This window comes from Heptranchias perlo, chromosome 4, assembly GCF_035084215.1.
Source record: "Heptranchias perlo isolate sHepPer1 chromosome 4, sHepPer1.hap1, whole genome shotgun sequence".
NCBI lineage: Eukaryota > Metazoa > Chordata > Chondrichthyes > Hexanchiformes > Hexanchidae > Heptranchias > Heptranchias perlo.
Genome location: NC_090328.1, coordinates 57,735,099 through 57,754,606, shown reverse-complemented (window position 1 = coordinate 57,754,606; position 19,508 = coordinate 57,735,099). Strand labels below are relative to the sequence as shown.

Sequence of the window (19,508 nt, the reverse complement as noted above, 5' to 3'; positions counted from 1 at the left end):
ACCAGGTGCCAACCCAACTAACTGAGGACTAGGACCCACCGAGGTGTGAGTATCTGCGCTGGTGGATGTCTCATTAAGATGTGACAGTACACCCTCAGAGGCCGGCAGGTCATCTGAGGGATCGCCCTCAGCCGTCACAGCAGTCACTGAAGACCCTGAAGGTAAGAGAACAGAAAGCAATATTAAGCATCATCACAGATGTGTCATGTTGTGATGAGCATACTAAGGTGCTGAAGATGGCAAGCATGTTAACATCAATATTATGTGTGATGAATGTTAAATTGTGTCACCAGACGTTTGTCGGGTGCAAGTCTTGGCGTCCCCAACAGACAGGCGCTCGAGGCTTTGGCTGAGCTCCAGCGCCTCCTGCTCCGCCTCTGTGAGGACGACGATTTGTTGAGGCCCCCCTCCAGTCCTCGCCCTCTCCTGTGCTTTCTGAACTCTCTTCTCCTATAAGGGGTGAACGTACAGACATGTGAGTGAGTGATGGTGAAGTGGCCAACCAATTAATGCATTGGTTTGGGTGAGGCTGACAGTGAAAGAGATGCATCAGAGGGTGAGTATGAGACAGAGCCATGAGGATTGGGTTGAGTGGTAGTGGTGGGGTGACTAATGGGGAGGTGAGGAAGTGCTGAGGAAGTGCAAGTAAGTTGAGGATGAGCCTTAAGTGGGTGTGAGGAGTGATGTGATAGAGTAGTGTTGGCAGTGCAGAATGAGTTGGGGGTGGGGGCAGTGATGTGGAAGACGGAATGTAGGAGAATCAATAAGTGTGGCTGAGCTAGTTAGGTCATTGAAGCGCTTCCTGCCTAGACCCAGGTGCGGGAGATGTTGCTGCTGCTGGCGACCTCCTCTGCCACCTCAAGCCAGGCCTTCTTGGTGGCAGAGGCAGGCCACTTCCTCCGTCTGCCAGGTAAAACAGATCCCTCCACCTCCTCACCCCATCGTAGCACCTGGAGTGAGGCATTGTTGAATCTTGGAGCAGCCTTGCCCCTGTGCTGCTTCATTGTGGTGTGTGGGTGTTTGCTCCAGGAAAAGCCGTTGGAGGACTACCCCTTTAAATAGAGCTCCTCCAGCTGACAGCCTGTGATGCAGATGCCCAGTCTGCCCACTGCGCAGCTTTCGGACAGCAAACCCGAAAGCCACGTTAAGTGGCACCAATTGAATCATGATCGCATGGGGAACAAACATTTTTTATTGGGCGGGTTACCTGCGCGCCCATTCACCCCCTCCCCCCCCCCCGCTGCCATCCCACCTCCACTCCAATATCGGGGCCTAGTTCTCTGCTTCCCACATATTTAGCTATAAATAATAATATAAAATCAAAGTATCATATAAAAAAGGGACTGAATACATGACTTTAAAATGGGGAGTGAATTATATCTGGATTCTTGGTCTAATTATTCCCCGCTGTCTAATCTTGTTTCATCTGAAGACTACATTTGATCTTGACTTGCCATGTGCAATGTCACAGGAGATTGACTGGTGTTATGGAAAAATAAAATATGGAACTGGTTTTGTACTTCTGCCTGTTTTCATGGTGATGTAAGCATGCAGATGCACGGTACCGGTTCTGCGTGGTTAACAAACCAGAGCAGAAGATGTGTAATTGATGTCGGTGATGCCATCAAATCTCGGGGGGGAGGTCACCTCCTTTATATTTGGGAGTGCTGTCGGTAGCAGGAGAACCGTGTGTGTGCCATCAACACACATCTTTGAGGTACAAGTTCCTTCAAAGGTGAGAAGGTTTATTCTTTTAAAGATTATAGCCCAGATACGCCGTGAATTGCAAATCACCACAAGTTGCAGGCCGATTTGCGCCACTCCATCGTTAGCTACGCAAAAACGGCGTGTTGCCCTTGATTTTCATGAAGTTGCTGCATTTGCACATTAATTGCCCATTAAACTCACCACAGAAAGTTAAGTCTAGTAATTAGGCCTCAGCTGGAGTATTGTGGTCAATTCTGGCCACCACATTTTAGGAAGGATGTCAAGGCCTTAGAGAGGGTGCAGAAGAGATTTACTAGAATGGTACCACGGATGAGGAGTGTGGAGAGTTATGTGGAGAGACTGGAGAAGCTGGGGTTGTTCTCCTTAGAACAGAGATTTGATAGAGGTGTTCAAGATCATGAATGGTTTTGATAGAGTAAATAAGCAGAAACTTTCCAGTGGCAGAAGGGTTGGTAACCAGAGGGCACAGATTTAAGGTGATCAGCAAAAGAACCAGAGGCGATATGAGGGAACATTTTTTTATGCAGCAAGTTGTAATGATCTGAAATGCACTGCCTGAGAGGGTGGTGGAAGCAGATTCAATAGTAACTTTCAAAAGGGAATTAGATAAATGCTTGAAGGGAAAAAATTTACAGGGCTATGGGGAAACAGCAGAGGAATGGGACTAATGGGATAGCTCTTTCAAAGAGTCAGCACAGATACGATGGGCTGAATGGCTTCCTCCTGTGCTGTACCTACTATGATACTATGAATTAGCAGCGTAAGTACTCTTTTAACGATGTGATAATTGTTAATGACGGCCAATCAACCTCTCTTGCCCAGAAGGTGAACAATTATAATTGTGGACTCTCATTTCTTCAGGTTGTGAATTATTTTAGGAGATTTTAAAAATGTCATGTTTTTATTTTTTAATTCTTTTTTCTTACTTTTCTCTTTTTTTCTCTGTACTTGATTTGATATTGAATTCACCCACTCTAATTCACCCTCCTTCTCAGTTCTTCCTCTGTTTATTTCTCAATCCTTTAATCTCATTGGTTAAGGAGATAGACTATTTGTCCCGTTGTTCACCAAGGTCCCAGATGCCCTCTTGCCCTCGTTGCGATGTTATCAGCTCGCACTTCCAGCAACTTTGTGGGCAAAAAATGTTAAAACCTAAACATGCATGAACAAGTCTAACTAACAGGGCATGCCGCGAGATGCCCCACTCCAGCAAAATCTGGACCAATATTTCCAACTTTATGTAGTACGGGTTCCTTATCGGTGTTTAGAGCTGCCCATGTTATAGCCATTAATGAATGGTTCAGGATAACCTCCGATGATAGAGAAAGCAGAACAAACGTATCTACCCAATTATGATTTTTTTTTTGCAGTGCATGTTACTACTATACTATAAATTCCACCAGTTAAACAGATTTGTAGATTATTTTCTAAATCATCCATAATTAATGTTCAATAATTTTTTTTAAATTCTAGGAAGAAGGTATTTTGAATGAAATTATCTTCTTTCTGAACTGAACAGGCATTCCACACATTGGGGGTGAAACTGGTCTTGGGCGATAGTGTTAAACAGGCGATAGTGTTAAACAGGCGATGGCGAATCGGGAGTCTGCTTATTGACCCGCCTTATTGACTTCAATGGAAAACAAAATTGGACACGGTTACAAACAGGCTCCTGATTCGCTATCGCCTGTTTTGCTCTCCTACCGAAGACCAATTTCACCCCCAATGTGTTTAATACCCCATTTATAGTAGATTCATTCTGAAAACTGACCTGTTTGCGACTTTAACCAACCCACAATAGTTTTGAATTGTCACCAGCGCAGGTAAGATTGATATCAGAATTTAGTCTCTTTCCAGTGCCAATGCATCATCTAACAATGTGAATGATAATTTGAAACTTCCCGCCCCACCTGTACACCAGTATCTTCCCTCACCCTGATACTGCTATTACACCTCAAGTATTGACTGAATATATTAAAATATTTGCTAAAAAATAAATTCACAAATCTACAATGTGCCCATTGCAATAGTTTATGAATTAGAGGAGCTGAACACGCAGGTTTGTTGAGCCCGGATTGTCACCACCAGACTCAGCATCAATGACACAGGGCACAGACCTTCATGTAATAACCAGTCCCACGGCTAATTGATTTGCATCTCTTTTCACAGTCTATACTCATTACCCATTTGAACAATAATGATTTTGGGTGCTCTCAATGCTGTCCATAATAAGCCCATTGATACTGGTGGCCCTAAAGATAGGACTGGAAGTCGGGCAAGCGGATTCTTCAAACAAGCTGTTTCTTTGCCTCTTATGAGGTAGATTTTCTGAGTATCTGTTCATGATGAGATACTTTGCATGTTATGAGCATGAATTGGAAATTCACGAGCAGCAGGTTCGCAATTTTCTGATGCATGCTCGTGGCATGCAAGATATCTCACCATGGGTGAGGATTTAGAAAATTTACTCTTCTGTGCCAAAATAGTCCATTCAGTAATATAGTGGGTAGTTACATTATACCCGAATTTGTGCTGAGTTGGTTGATCTCACTGGAGTGCTAGTAAGAATACTGCAGTTGGCCTCGTAGTCCTGGAGCTGGGGAAAGTGGAAAATGATCTAAGGCAATATTAAGTTATAGTCCAGCAATTTTATTTTAAATTCACAAGCTTTCGGAGGCTTCCTCCTTCCTCAGGTAAATGTACATTTACCTGAGGAAGGAGGAAGCCTCCGAAAGCTTGTGAATTTAAAATAAAATTGCTGGACTATAACTTGGTGTTGTAAAATTGTTTACAATTGTCAACCCCAGTCCATCACCGGCATCTCCACATTAAGGCAATATTGATAATGATAATCCTGGAAAGTATATGTGTGTGGAAGTCAGGTGTGGACAGCATCAGGCTTGCTTGTAATGCTACCATCCCCCTCTTTTCTCCCTGTTCACACTCACTACCTTGGTTTACATATGCAAAATAGCCATCCAGGTGCAGTGCCAGAGAACAGCTGTGGAACAAAGAGCAGGAAAGGCGGAGAGAAAGTTGGCAATAAAATGTCAACTCCTGGGGAATCTAATGTCTCAAATGCAGTTGAGTAAACTTCTCATGACTGGACAATCTACATTCTATTTCTTAGACCTGATCTGTAATAAACCCAAAAGTCTTCATGTGTATTAACTGTTGTCCCTTAAGCATAGTTTTAGAATACCCAGTATATGGTGTATTTGCCTGATTTCTGGTAAACCAAAAATTGGTATTATAAATAGCACCGGCCATATGATGCTATTCCTTCAGCTCTTTGTCTGTTTTTTTTTAACCATTTCATCTATGTCACAAAGCTGTCTGCTATGCTCAGTGTAACAGCTGTTCTAAAAAAGATGTAGACCACAGATTTTATTATGAAGCATAACTAATATCTGGCAGCAGATTCAAGGCAATAATTCAATCTCAGGTTGTGCTGACTCAATAAACTGATCTGGTTACACTTGCGGATTTTGATGTCATCAGAGCTGCTTATTGAATTGCTTCATTCTAATGTACTGCCAGTCATCTGTTATCCTCTGTCAGTTGCAGTAGACATAAAGTATAAGTTGTCCAATATTTCTAGAACAGATGTTTCCCATCTATTTTGCTAACTGCTTTAAAATGATATTAATAAAGTTTAAATGCATCGCTTAACACCTTTGTCCAACTCTACTTTGAACAATTTTGAAGGTCAAGGAAGCCGCCAATACAAATATATAGCCCGTTAGTTGATCCAGTTAATAGTTTGGGATTAAATTTAGGTTGATGCATAGAATGTTCAACACAACTCCATTTAAATTTTGGTCTGTTTATTCCATAGTAGAATTTATTGTCCAGTATTGGCACTGGGTTTTTTTGTTGTCAGATGTGTTACAGAATGAAACATTTTCCTTTGAGCAATCACTGCCACCAGTAAACCTTTCCAGGTTAGCTATAGCACAGGTTAGATTGAGTAAATCTCCTTTTAGACACTCCTCACAATGTGTCTTAGTCCCATCCAAATAATTGTACTCACTGTGACATTAGTGTCCAAAGCTGTCAAAATTAGGGAGATAAAGAGTACAATTTACAATGAAAAATGTGAGTCAGACCACAGGCCCATTTAAACATGAAAGCTGTGTTTATTTTTTAAGATTATAGTCTTAAATCAAATAAGTGAATTTCTTTCCGATATAAATGATGCTGGATTTATAATACAGCTACTGCTCTCAGACTGGTTACACGCCTACACAGAACTCCTCTCCCAGCAGTTAAAACTTGTTACTATGGTTTGACATTGCTACACATGAAGCTATTTTGAGCCTGACTAGCACAGATTGAAGGCAGAACTGAAATCATCCTAACCTTATTTACAATGATGACTCCAGATTCAACCGAAATGTAACCTAAGCAAGAAACGTGTCTTTTGTTTTGGTTTGAGTATGGAATTTGTACCGTAGGGAAGTGAATTTTCTGCTTATCCACCATAACTTCAGCAGTGGAAACCCCAGAAAAACTACGTAAACGCCATTTGCACCGTTTTTCTGGGGCTTCTGTGGCTCTCCCACCAAAGTTACAGGGGACGAGCGGAAGAACCTCGTCAGAAATTCACTCCCAGTGTTTTTTGCCATGAAGTTGGATCTGCTCCAGTTACTATCTAGGCTATAAAGTAGGGGTGCAGTACATGAGCTAATAATAGATACTTTTGAGTGAATTGCAATACTGTAATCTAGTCAAGGACTTCATAAGAACAAAGTTCAAACATTTTATGAGAATCTTGTGGACACAGCAGTCAGATGACATCATTATAACATTCTATTTGTTTTAAACAAAATACTTTCATTTATAAGTTAGAATGCTACTGTGGGGCATTCAAGTGAGTTACGGTGCAATTGTTTGGCTTATGTCTCACCTTTTAACTGCTGTGGGAGTTGCTTCTGTCGTTGCTGGTATTTCAGAGATGCCAACAGCAAGATCAAAAAACCTACTTTAGAGATGAAGTGACTTAATGCAAAATCCTGACAATTATTGTGCTTTTTTCATGATGCCACAAGTAATCAATATCCTTGAGAACATCATTATTCATCAAGGACACTGAACGCACTGACAGCTGACAATGGCATAAAAAGTGATTTTAAAAAAACAAAATAAATATAACTATGTAACGGGTTTGAGACTGTATTCTAAGATTCTGATTAATGCCTTTTTCAAAATGATGTACTTTTGTACTACTCTAGGAATCCTTGTGTCAGCCGTGACCCTAGGTGGGTTCCTGTCCCACTCCAGGGACTTGAGCACAAAATCTAGGCTGACACTCAAGTGCAGTACTGAGGGAATGCTGCACTGTCGGAGGTGCCGTCTTTCGGATGGGATGTAAAAGATCCCAAGACACTATTTCGATGAAGAGCTGGGGCGTTTTCCCCGGTGTCCTGGCCCATGTTTATCCCTCAACCAACACCTAAAAACAGATTAACTGGTCATTATCATATTGCTGTTTGTGGGACCTTCTTTTACTCAAATTGGCTGCCGTGTTTCCTACATTACAACAGTGACTACACTTCAAAAAAGTACTTAATTGGCTGTAAAGCGCTTTGGGACATCCTGAGGTCGTGAAAAGCTCTACATGAGCTCTATATATCTTTTTGATATATATTAATAACTTGGATTTGGGTATGGAGGGAATAATTTCAAAGTTTGCAGATGACACAAAACTCGGAAATGTAGTAAACAATATGGAGGATAGTAACAAACTTCAGGAGGACATACACAGGTGAAATGGGCAGACACTTGGCAGATGAAATTTCACGCAGAGAAGTGTGAAGTGATGCATTTTGGTAGGAAGAATGAGGCGAGGCAATATAAACTAAATGGTACAATTTTAAAGGGGGCGCAGGAACAGAGAGACATACGAACATACGAATTAAGAGCAGGAGTAGGCCATTCGGCCCCTCGAGCCTGCTCTGCCATTTGATAAGATCATGGCTGATCTGACTGTGACCTCAACCCTACTTTCCTGTCTACCTACTATAACCTTGTTAATGAGGAATCTATCTAACTCAGCCTTAAAAATATTCAATGACCCTGCCTCCACTGCTGTCTGGAGAAGGGAGATCCACAACCCTCTGAGAGAAAAAAATTCTCCTCCTCTTCGTCTTAAATGGGAGACCCCTTATTTTTAAACTGTGTCCCCTAGTTCTAGTCTTTCCCACAAGGGGAACTATCCCCTCAGCATCTACCTCTTCAAGTCCCTTCAGGATCTTATATGTTTCAATAAGATCACCTCTCATTCTTCTAAACTCCAGTGTATACAGGCCCAACTTGTCCAACCTTTCCTCATAAGATAACCCCCTCATCCCAGGAATCAGTCGAATGAACCTTCTCTGAACTGCCTCCAAAGCAATTATGTTCTTTCTTCAATAAGGAGACCAAAACTGCACACAGTATTCTAGATGTGGTCTCACCAATGCCCTGTACAACTGTAGCAAAACATCTCTACTTTTATATTCCATTCCCCTTCAATAAATGACAACATTCCATTTGCCTTCCTAATCACTTGCTGTACCTGCATACTAACTTTTTGTGATTCATGTACTAGGACACCCAGATCCCTCTGTACCTCAGAGTTCTGCAATCTCTCTCCATTTAAATAATATACTGCTTTTCTATTTCTCCTGCCAAAGTGGACAAGTTCACATTTTCCCTCAAGAAGACCTGGGGGTGCACATACACAAATCTTTGAAACCGGCAGGACAAGTTGAGAAGGCTGTTAGAAAAGCATATGGGATCCTGGGCTTTATTAATAGAGGCATAGAGTACAAAAGTTATGCTAAACCTTTATAAAACACTGGTTAGGCCTCAGCTGCAGTATTGTGGTCAATTCTGGGCACCACACTTTAGGAAGCATGTCAAGGCCTTTGAGAGGGTGCAGAAGAGATTTACTAGAATGGTACCAGGGATGAGGGACTTCAGTTATGAGGAAAGACTGGAGAAGCTGGAGTTGTTCTCCTTAGAGCAGAGAAGGTTAAGGGGAGATTTGATACAGGGGTTCAAGATCATGAATGGTTTTGATAGAGTAAATAAGGAGAAACTGTTTCCATTGGCAGAAGAGTCGGTAAACAGAGGACACAGATTTAAGGTGATCGGCAAAAAAGCCAGAGACAACATGAGGAAACATTTTTTACGCAGCGAGTTGTAATTATCTGGAATGCACTGCCTGAAAAGGTGGTGGAAGCAGAATCAATAGTAACTTTCAAAAGGGAATTAGATAAATACTTGAGGGGAAAACATTTACAGGGCTATGAGGAAAGAACAGGGGAATGGGACTAATTGAATTGTTCTTTCAAAGAGCCGGCACAGGCGCAATGGGCCGAATGGCCTCCTCCTCTGCTGTACGTACAATGATACTATGATAAATGCAAGTTCGTCTTCTACTTCCTCCATTTGTAGTACAGTGGGACTTCACATCAAAGACAACAATGGAGAAACAACTGCACGTGCAAACTCATACAGGAGTAGCTGTTTAAAAATCTTGAACCTAATACTTTTATTTCTAGATGCAGAGCTTTCCTGATGGCTGGAGAAGGTCTGAAAGGTGCATAACAGATCCGTACAAGTGGGTGACGTGCTCAACCTGCCTGTAGCCTGAACCACCATTGGCAAGACAAGCATTTACCATCAGCAGCACTGCTCACTCCAAGCCAACACGTGACAACACTCCAGTGTAAAGGAGGCATCGGATAATTTACAGACTACTCCAGCTTCACTCCTAAGATCATCTCAACCTCTATTATTGCATCTCTTACTTGATTTGCACATTCTCTATAATGCTCATTGTTATGAATTACAGTATAATACATACAGTGTATCTAAAAGCTGGGGTGGAGTTAAGTTCGAACAATTGGGAGGGGGAGAGTCGAGATTGACTTGGCACAGCACAGCACATGTCCTCCAATGCTGCGCTGCCATTCGCGTCAGACTCAAAACAGCAACGTGACCACAGTCTGGAATTTAAACGTTAAATGAGTAAATTATTTGCAGTCAGTTTTGGCCGAGCCCTGACACACAAAATTGGCTGATCTCAAAGTGATGTGGGGTCATGAACCCCTTTGAGCTCCCTGAGTGGGGGATAAGCTCCACCACTGCCTAAAAGATTAATCTACAGAGTAGTTTTACTGTAAGAATATTTTTTATTGCAGGTTAAAAAAAAGTTAAAGTTTTGCATTTATTTTGACTATTTTCCCTGGTTAGAAAATAGAATCCAGGTTCTCCCTTGTTTGATTTACAATGAATAAAATATTGTGCCTTAGACACAATCCCTCAGTAAGTTACCAATGGACTAAAGGGGAGAATATCGAGCAGCACGGTAAGTGTAAGATCCGTGTAGAGAAATTATAATTATAAATTGGGGGAGTCCAGAACAAGGGGACAGAACCTTAAAATTAGATCTAGGCTGTTCAGGCGTGATGTCGGAAAGCACTTCTTCACACAAAGGGTAGTGGAAATCAGAACACCCCACCGCCCCCCCACCCCCCACAAAGAAAAAGCTGTTGAGGCTCGGTCAATTGAAAAATTCAAAACTGAGATTGATAGATTTTTGTTAGGTAAGGGTATTAAAGGATAGCGAACCAAGACGGGTAGATGAAGTTAAGATACATCAACCATGATCTAAGTTAAGGCAGAACAGGCTCGAGGGGCTGAATGGCCTACTCCTGTTCCTATGTTCCTAGAATTCGGAAAAATGCAAGATTTAGAGCAGGGAAGTTAAATGTCTTATTGTAGTTTGTATGATCATATCCTCTCTATGTTTATTAATTGATTCTGTCTGGAACACTTACAGGAGCGGTGCTAACTTACAATATTTGAAATATGCACGATGTATTTATGTTAGACACACTGTGAATAGAGATATAAAATGTAGCATGCAACCGGGGCAGGTGGCAAATTTGGATTTGCATCTACAAAGTGTGAGTTTCAGTGGTGGTTTTGCAAGTCAAGTGATGACAATAATAGTCACTTGTTTGTCACCATCTGTCCAGCGGTCTTCAGGAAAAGCTCACCTGAGCTCAGCATTTCCGAGTCCGATTGTTTGTTAATTTTTTGGAGGTTGTATCCGGGTTTGCACCGATTGAATTGGAGCCAATCTGCATCCAGTAACGATAACAATGTCAGAATTGCACTCGGCACCGTCTCGAAGCGTGCGGATTACACTCGGGTCGAATGACACCTTTAAGCGTTAACAGATTATTGCTCTCCCTCCAGTCTTGGCAGATGGTTTTGCAGAATCTGAAAATTACTCCAGTGTCATTTTAAGAAACAGCTGGACGCGGTGATGGAGACTGTAGATTCTTTCTGAATGGACGAACTAATGGTCTCCTTCCCCTGTATGTATTTTGTGACTTTGCCATCCTCGGTCCCCATGTCCCGGGGTCGGGCTCTGTGATGAGGGTGAGGGTGTGGCGGTGAGATGTGCGGAACCAATGAGAACCAGGCAGCAAAGACGGCTGGAAATTGGGTCAGTGTTTGACACTGCGGCACTGGCTTATCTCAAAGACATGCGAGAACCTGCCAACAGCTAAACCCCAGGTCTGCTTCAACTCCCGCCCCTTACAAAACGACCCGTTGTCTCTGTATTTCAGGCTGTTAGTCACCTCTCAGAGATAGAATCGCCACATTTCAATGTCTTGGTTTTTGTCCCTAGTCAATCTCTGTTGGCGGGAGTGTGACCTTGACCATCTATCTGTCTGAAGCTTTAACACGGACAAATTGCCCGCAACGTATATATTATTTAAACATGTTGGTAAATTTAGAGCGCTCTCTGATGAAAAGCCGAGCTCGATTCCATTGAAACACTTCTTGTTTTAATATTCCGTAAATCAACCGAGAGTAACCCGTCCCCCGGTACTAGGTGGGGTCCTGAAACCAGTACATGCAATTAGAATTGTCCCATTAGTGTATTTTAATGACTTTCTGTTCTTTCGAAAACAACTGGAGACCGGTGTGTTGCTGTCGGTTCTCCTGTAAGAGGAGCAGGATCGGTTCCTGCTGAGGGACGCACGGGTGACCCTGGGAGACGGCGGCTGTGCTAAACCCATTAGTCTAATGCTCCCATCTGTTTGCAGGAGTATTTGCGAGTGGTGAGCAGCGATCTCGCCTGATGGTTATGGGTCGGTCATACCTACACTCCACGCCCCGGGCTGATCACTGTGGGCGGGGTTTGGGATTCAGGAAAGTGACTGGACTGTAGGCCGAGCCCAGTATTTCATTGCGAGTCCACTGGCTGATGAGATCGGACCTCGGCAGCCTGTCCACATCCACCTGACTGGGCGGGGTCTGTAAAGTCAGTTTTGGGACAGGGGGGGACGGGGACGAAGCGCCCCCCCACACACACACACTGTGCACACATACTCCGATTGGCTTTTCTCCAGGAAGCTGCCTTTAACCATGAGCATGTCCGATTCGGATGATATCAGTGAGTTTGGGTTCATCGTTGACAGGATCTCCAAGGGTGAGGTAGGTGATCCTCCGGGCTGTGTGTGTGTGCAAGGGGCAGGCGATCTCCATCCAAACCCAGAGCCCTGGATGGAGGTTGCTGCTAACCGCGGTTGTAATGACCACATTCCGGCATCAGTCAGTGGATCTTCAGGGCGCCGTCCAGCCTCATCACCTGTTCTGCCTCCTTCAAGATGCAGGTCTGGCGCTGGGAGCCGGTCGGGCACAGTCCGCAGGCAGACTGTTGGGGAAATGAGCAGGTAAGAGCTTCAACCAGCGAGTGCAGGGGCTCGGTCCCCTTCGCATCCCCTCCGACTCCGCCTGACTCTCTGGGTATTGCAGGTGGGCACTAGGTGCTGGAGCGGGTGGCCGTGTCCTGGGTCTTACGGAGGGGGGCTGGGGGGCTCGGCGAGAGTCCCAAGGAGGAGTCTTTGGTGATCTGGGTGAGCAGTCCCCGGGGGGGTCTGTGAGGGCTGAGGATGCAATGTTGAACATTCATCCCCCGGCCCCTGCTCTCTGGCCGCGCTGGGCAAAGGTGCCCAATAAATCAATGGCTCGCTTTTTGTATCCGCTTCAGTTGGATTGAATCCGTGTCCTGGACTGTGTGCCTGCCTGTGTTTGGGCTGGGTTCACATACTCTGCAACAGATGTCCGTGGGCAATCCCTGTGGGAGTCTCCATTCCAGCTTTAATCTGATTGAAGAGAAGTCTTCCTCAATGCAAGGGGTCTTCGCTCTATCCCAGCTCTGAGCAGCTCTTTCCTCCTTCAGTCCACAACTTGTTCTGTAACCAGTGGTGAGTCCAGATGTAGCGGATCCAGAAGAAGGGGTTTGCGTTAAAACTTATAGCTTTAGTAGCAGTTTCCATGGCGACCCTTTCTCCAGTCCAGCTTTTCTTCCTGGCGTGTTTGGTTCTTGCTCCGATCCGGGGTCCCTCCCATTTAAATCACAGTTGCTGTGACAGTCTGGAGATTGACTGTTGCTGAACTTTCTCGCACTTCCACGATCATATGTTTAATAACCAGTGTGAATGTCGATATGAGACAAGGAGCGAAATCTGGATCATGTCGGTTAAAAAGCTCAAACGTGTAAGTAGTGAAACTTGTTGACTTCCTGAAGCGGTCTGAGGTGAGATGTTTGCAGAACTGAGACACACAGAAAGCCTATTTGTCTCTAGATTGAACAAACTCGCCCTTACAGTGTCACTAGTTTCTCATTGCCCAGTGATGTCGATCAGTATTACCCCACCACCCACACATTCGCTGCTGTTTGCCCCTCTTCAGCTTGTGATCATGGGATATATTTTTTGCAACGTTTTCTTGTTGCTGTTATATTCAGCCTCGATAACTTACCAGAATGTCTTGTATATTATTGCCTATGTGAATCGCTTTCTTTAAAAAAATAATATATAAAAATATGGATGCGAGTGTTGACTAAAATGAAAACACCCGTCTGCATTCTAGGAGTTTTCAGAAGCTGTTAATATGCGAGTGCCAGGAGTTGTCTGTTGTTTAGTTGCAGCGCTGGGTGTGGATGAGCATCTTTTTCCTTTTTGCAGGTTCCCATTAAAAACATCGAGCGGGAGCTGATCTGCCCGTCCTGTAAGGAGCTCTTCACTCACCCCCTGATCCTGCCCTGCCAGCACAGTGTCTGTCACAAATGCGCCAAAGAGCTGCTGCTGTCCCGGGACGATGCGAACGCCGAGCCGGACTCGGAGTTCTCGAACCCGGCCACTCCCATCAGCAGCCCCAGAGTCCGCCGCCTCTCCTCGGCCAGTGTCGAGAGGCTCGACAGACTCACCAGGACAGGTAGGTGTCCTCCTCCGCCGCCACTGACAGCAACAGCTTCTACCAACCGAAAAAAAAGTGGTTGTCTTAAGTTGTGTATTGATAGTGTCTCTTCTGTATTGTTGCTACTGGGGTTTGCTGGGCAGGGATGTAAAAATGACAGTATGAGACCCAATCTAACTCTAGAATGTCACCAATAAATCCAATAAGTAATTCAGGAGAAACTTCTTTCCCCGGAGAGTGGTTAGAATGTGGAACTCGCTACCACAAGAAGTAGTTGAGGCCAATAGCATAGATGCATTTAAGGGGAAGCTAGATAAACACATGAGGGAGAAAGGAATAGAAGGATATGCTGATAGGATGAGATGAAGTAGGGTGGGTGGCTCCTATGGAGCATAAATACCGACATGGACCAGTTGGGCCGAATGGCCTGTTTCTGTGCTGTAGACGCGATGTAATTCTATGTAAGAATGCAGGGGTGTGAGACCTCCTGGTGAAGTTGTCTTATACTGCTGGGCTTCACACCGTGTTGGAGTATATCTCAGGGGGTGTCGCTAGGTTTAAACTGCATTCAAGAGCCATTTGGACCTCCTAGAAACTTTACAAACCTAATCACAGCCAGTTTTTATGCTCTGAGAATGCAGACAGTCCCACCGAGCTCTCAAAATATTATTTAAAATAACCATTTGGGAGTGGAGCAATGTGAATGTCTACAAGGAGCTCCTGAACATTTACCTGAGGAAGGAGGAAGTCTCCGAAAGCTTGTGAATTTAAAATAAAATTGCTGGACTATAACTTGGTGTTGTAAAATTGTTTACAATTGTCTACAAGTACAGCAGTGAACTCTGCCCAGGCCCCAGAGCCCACTTCTCAGTCTGCAGCATAACTTTGGTGTTGTTAGATGCAAATAGCATTCCGCAGCTATTGGTTTCAGACCAGTAGCACAGTATAATCACAGCCTAAACAGAACAATACTGCTTCTTGTCTGGGCTACTCCAGTCATCTTAATTTTAGCAGGAATAAAAACAGAAAATGCTGGAAAAGCTCAGCAAGTGAGGCAGCATCAGAACTGCTGACGAAAGGTCTTCGACCTGAAACATTAATTCTGTTTCTTTCTCCACTGATGCTGCCTCACTTGCTGAGCTTTTCCAGCATGTTCTGTTCTTATTTCAGATTTCCAGCTTCTGCAGTATTTTGCTTTTAATTTTAGCAGGTATCTGCTGTGTTAACATATCAGTCAGCGCTCTAAAAACAAACTGTGGTGGTAAATATCAAAAGTTTAGACTATTCTAACTGTCTAGTTTGATTTCAAAGTTTGGTTTGCTAAAATATTATTGCAATTATGATACATAGCATTACACTTTAATAGGCCAAGACATAGACTTTAATGAATTAGTGCCCTGGTGCAGAGCTTTGTACAATGTGAGTCCATATTGGGAATTTGGTTGAGGAGATCAATACATCCCACATGATTTTTTTGTCCATTAAAGGAAGTCCTTGAGGTGGGCTTAAACCATTTGTTTTTTTTTATTCGTTCATGGGATGTGGGCGTCGCTGGCGAGGCCAGCATTTATTGCCCATCCCTAATTGCCCTCGAGAAGGTGGTGGTGAGCCGCCTTCTTGAACCGCTGCAGTGCGTGTGGTGAAGGTTCTCCCACAGTGCTGTTAGGAAGGGAGTTCCAGGATTTTGTCTTCGCACCCGCTACAGTATAAATGTAGCCCAGTTCATTAGGCAACCTGAGAACATTTTAAGCATCATTTTATTTTTAAAAAAATGTTAGTAGATAATGATTGTCTTGTCAGCTGTCTTCTGACATTAACATTTAACAGGCATTCGGAGGGCTGGACAGGAAGCTCTGGATTTATGTGTACGTGTAGAGCTTTGTGGTGTCTGGGCAGAGAACAACACAGGAATTGGACTTTGCATTTCTCTATATAGATATTGATCTCACAATACCATAACACCCTATCTAGTATTTTACTAGACTAGTAATCCAGAGGCCTGGACTAATAATCCAGAGAATGTGAGTTCAAATCCCACCACGGTAGTTTGAGAATTTGAACTCTGGAAATAAAAAGCTGGTGTCAGTAAAAGTGACCATGAAGCTGTCGGATTGTTGTAAAAACCCAACTGGTTCACTAATTTCCTTTAGGGAAGGAAGCCTACCTGGTGTGGCCTATGTGTGACTCCAGTCCCATGTCAACATGGATGACTCTTAACTGCCCTCTCAGGTGGCTGAGCAAGCCACTCAGTTGTATCAAACTGTAAAGAAGAAAGCCCACCACCATCTTCTCAGGGCAACTAAGGATGGGCAATAAATGCTGGCCTTGTCAGCAATGCCCACATTCAGAGAATGAATAAAAGAAAAGTCATGCAGTTACTAATTTAGAATTTGTCATGCAGTTATTAATTTAGAATTTATTGTTGGGTACACTCTTGGCTGACTTTTGTCTTCTACACTGTATTTGAGTCCAACAAACTTCCTCACTAACCTTGCCTCTAATTGCATGAAAAGTAACTGGAATTTAAAGAGATAATGTAATTCAGGTAAATATTCTTGAAAATCAGAAAAGATAGATGCGGACAAGGGTCGATCCAATTCATCCATTTAGGAAAAAACCGATATCCCCTCATCATGACATCCAGCTGTTTGTTTCATGGATTTTGGCTCCACTACTCTACCAATAAGAAGGAGGGATTACACAGTCAGTTATGCAGTGCTGTCATGTCAACAATGGACCAGGTGTTTCCTTATTATTTTGTTTTTAAATTTTAACCTTAAAACTAAGATAAAATGTATATGAAAAGAAAGTGCCCCAGCCGAGATAGGGCAAAAGCCCATGGATACTTGACAGTTGAATTTTCAGAGCAATCTGCTCCAAGAACTGATTCCGCCTGAAACTAGCCCAAAGAAATGATATCATCCCTTCAAAGTTATTCGAAATAGTTGTGAGCTCTGCAGGGCAGCAATCTAATCAAATGAGACATTAAGGGAATGCATTACTCATCTATGATGTCATTAGATCTCAAAATACATTATATTATTACATTATATACTTTTACATTAAAAATTAGAAGCTTTCTTCAGTAGGATGTTAATGGAACCTATCTGTCTTCTGCAAAAGAGAAATGCTTTTTCCTTGGGGCCAAAACAGACTCAAATGATTTATATATAGAAAGGAGATTAACCAATTAACCAGCACAACCCTAGATTTGGAACCAAACAAAGTGCAGTTCAGAAGGCATGTAGCAATGATCCAATTTGTACAGCTATGTTTTGGCCTAAAGTTTCATAAACTTTCACATAAAAAGGTTAATAGAAGATGGATTTTTTTAATGTTGGATGGTATGGATTTCAAATAAAAATCTAGTTAACGAAATTCTTCAGGTTCCATTCTTACCTATCCTGTTGTAGCCAGAGAATTACCAGCAATGGCTTCTCTTCCCACTCCCGCACCATTACCTCTGGAGTGCCCCAAGAATCTATACTTGAACCCCTCCTATTTCTTATCTACATGCTGCCCCTCGGCGACATCATCCAAAACACAACGTCAGGTTCCACATGTACGCTGACGTCACCCGGCTATACCTCACCACCACCTCCCACGACCCCTCCACTCTCTCTGATTTGTCACTCTACTTGTCCGACATCCAATACTGGATGAGCAATAATTTCCTCCAACTAAATAATGGGAAGACCAAAGTCATTGCCTTCGGTCCTGCCACAAACTCCGTTCCCTAGCCACCGACTCCATTCCTCTCCCTGGCCACTGTCTGAGGCTGAACCAGACCAGAGGCGCAACCTTGGCATTCTATCTGACACTGAGATGCACTTCTGACCGCATATCCGCTCCATCACCAAGACCTCCTACTTTCGCCTCTGTAACATCACTCGTTTCCACCCCCGCCTCAGCTCATCTGCTGCTGAAACCTTCATCCATGCCTTTGTTACCTCCAGACTTGACTATTCAAATGCTCTCCTGGCCGGCCTCCCATCTTCCACCCTCCACAAACTTGAGCTCATCCAAAACTTTGTTGCCCGTATCCTAACTCGCACCAATTCCTGTTCTCCCATCACCCATGTTCTCGCTGACCTGCATTGGCTCCCGGTCCAGGAAAGCCTCGATTTTAAAATTCTCATTTTTGTTTTCAAATGCCTCCATGGCCTCACCCCTCCCTATCTCTGTAACCTCCTCCAGCCCTACAACCTCCTGAGATCTCTGCACTCCTCCAATTCTTGCCTCTTGCGCATGCCTGATTTGCATCGCTCCACCATTGGCGGTGGTGCCTTCAGCTCCCTAGGCTCTGTACTTTGGAATTCCCTCCCTAAACCTCTCCACCTCTCTACTTCTCTCTCCTTCTTTAAGACACTTCTTAAAACCTACCTCCACCTGCCCTAACATCTCCTTATGTGGCTCGGTGTCAAATTTTGTTTGAAAATCGCTCCTGTGAAGCACCTTGGGGCATTTTACAATGTTAAAGGCGCTGTATAAATGTAAGTTGTTATTGTTGTTGTTGTTGATGTTGCTGGACTATAAAAGAAAATGTAATGTTTTTAAGTTTAAACATTTTCCCTTAAGGAAATTTTTTGCTGGTTTCTTTGATATTTTTTGATGCATTTTATGCTAATCATTTTTTGACATCCAATGTCAGCATTAAGCACTCTCAAGTAAGGTATAGCAAAGCTAGATGCAGGATAAAATGCCCTTTACTCTATCCAAGCAACATGCTTCTGTTCCAACTTCAGAAGAACCCTACCGCATAAGTGTGACCTTTTTCATTTCCCACATCCACTATTCTGTGGCCTCTCTGAATGAGATTGCCTGTTCAATACCAATTACTATCAAATTAGGAGCAGTTTTGTGTTTTGGTCCACATGCACTAGAAATTGGGTTGTTCAAACTCATTTCATGGAGGACTTTTACAGCCAACTCACAGAGACTTTAAAGAAAACAAGAAAGTATCATATAGTGACTTATCATGTCCTCCAGACTTCCCAAAACACTTCACATTTCATCAGCTCCATTAGCCATGTGGTATAGTCTGCCAGAGCCATAATATGTGTTTTGCCTGCCTTGTCATACGTAGAGTCATTGAGGCCAAAGGCTGCCATGTCAGTGCTCCCAGTAGTTTTGATCTTCTCCAGCAGCCTGAACTGCTCCTTGCTGATAATCTTATTGAAGTCAGCGATGATTTTGTTCCGGAACCAGAGGTACTCCACCCCTTCATTGTTTGCTTCCAGCTCTACATAAAACCCAGAGGAGTTACTAATAGAGGCAAACATGACAGCCACATGCTCACATAACTGGTTACAGCTTGTCATGGCACTGTTCATGGGAGAGGAAGTGAGTGGCTATGTCTTTCAGTAAATTACATCCAATCAATTACTTTTGAAGTGTAGTCACTGTTATCATGTAGGAAAAAATGGCAACCAATGTGCACACAGCAAAATCCCACAAACAGCAAATGAGATGAATGACCAGTTAATCTATTTTTGGCAGTGTTGGTT

At 43.4% G+C, this 19,508-nt stretch overlaps 1 protein-coding gene across 2 annotated transcripts in view; it reads left to right on the top strand.

Moving 5' to 3' along the window:
- The first annotated feature begins 9,310 nt into the window (after window positions 1–9,310).
- Window positions 9,311–19,508, top strand: part of trim36 (tripartite motif containing 36) — a 96,122-nt gene continuing 85,924 nt past the window's right edge. For both annotated transcript variants that reach the window (XM_067982972.1, XM_067982971.1), the window contains exons 1-2: window positions 9,311–12,234; window positions 13,770–14,019. In XM_067982972.1, the coding sequence (XP_067839073.1) occupies window positions 12,166–12,234; window positions 13,770–14,019 (319 nt within the window). In that variant the 5' untranslated portion in view covers window positions 9,311–12,165. The remainder of the gene's footprint in view (window positions 12,235–13,769; window positions 14,020–19,508) is intronic.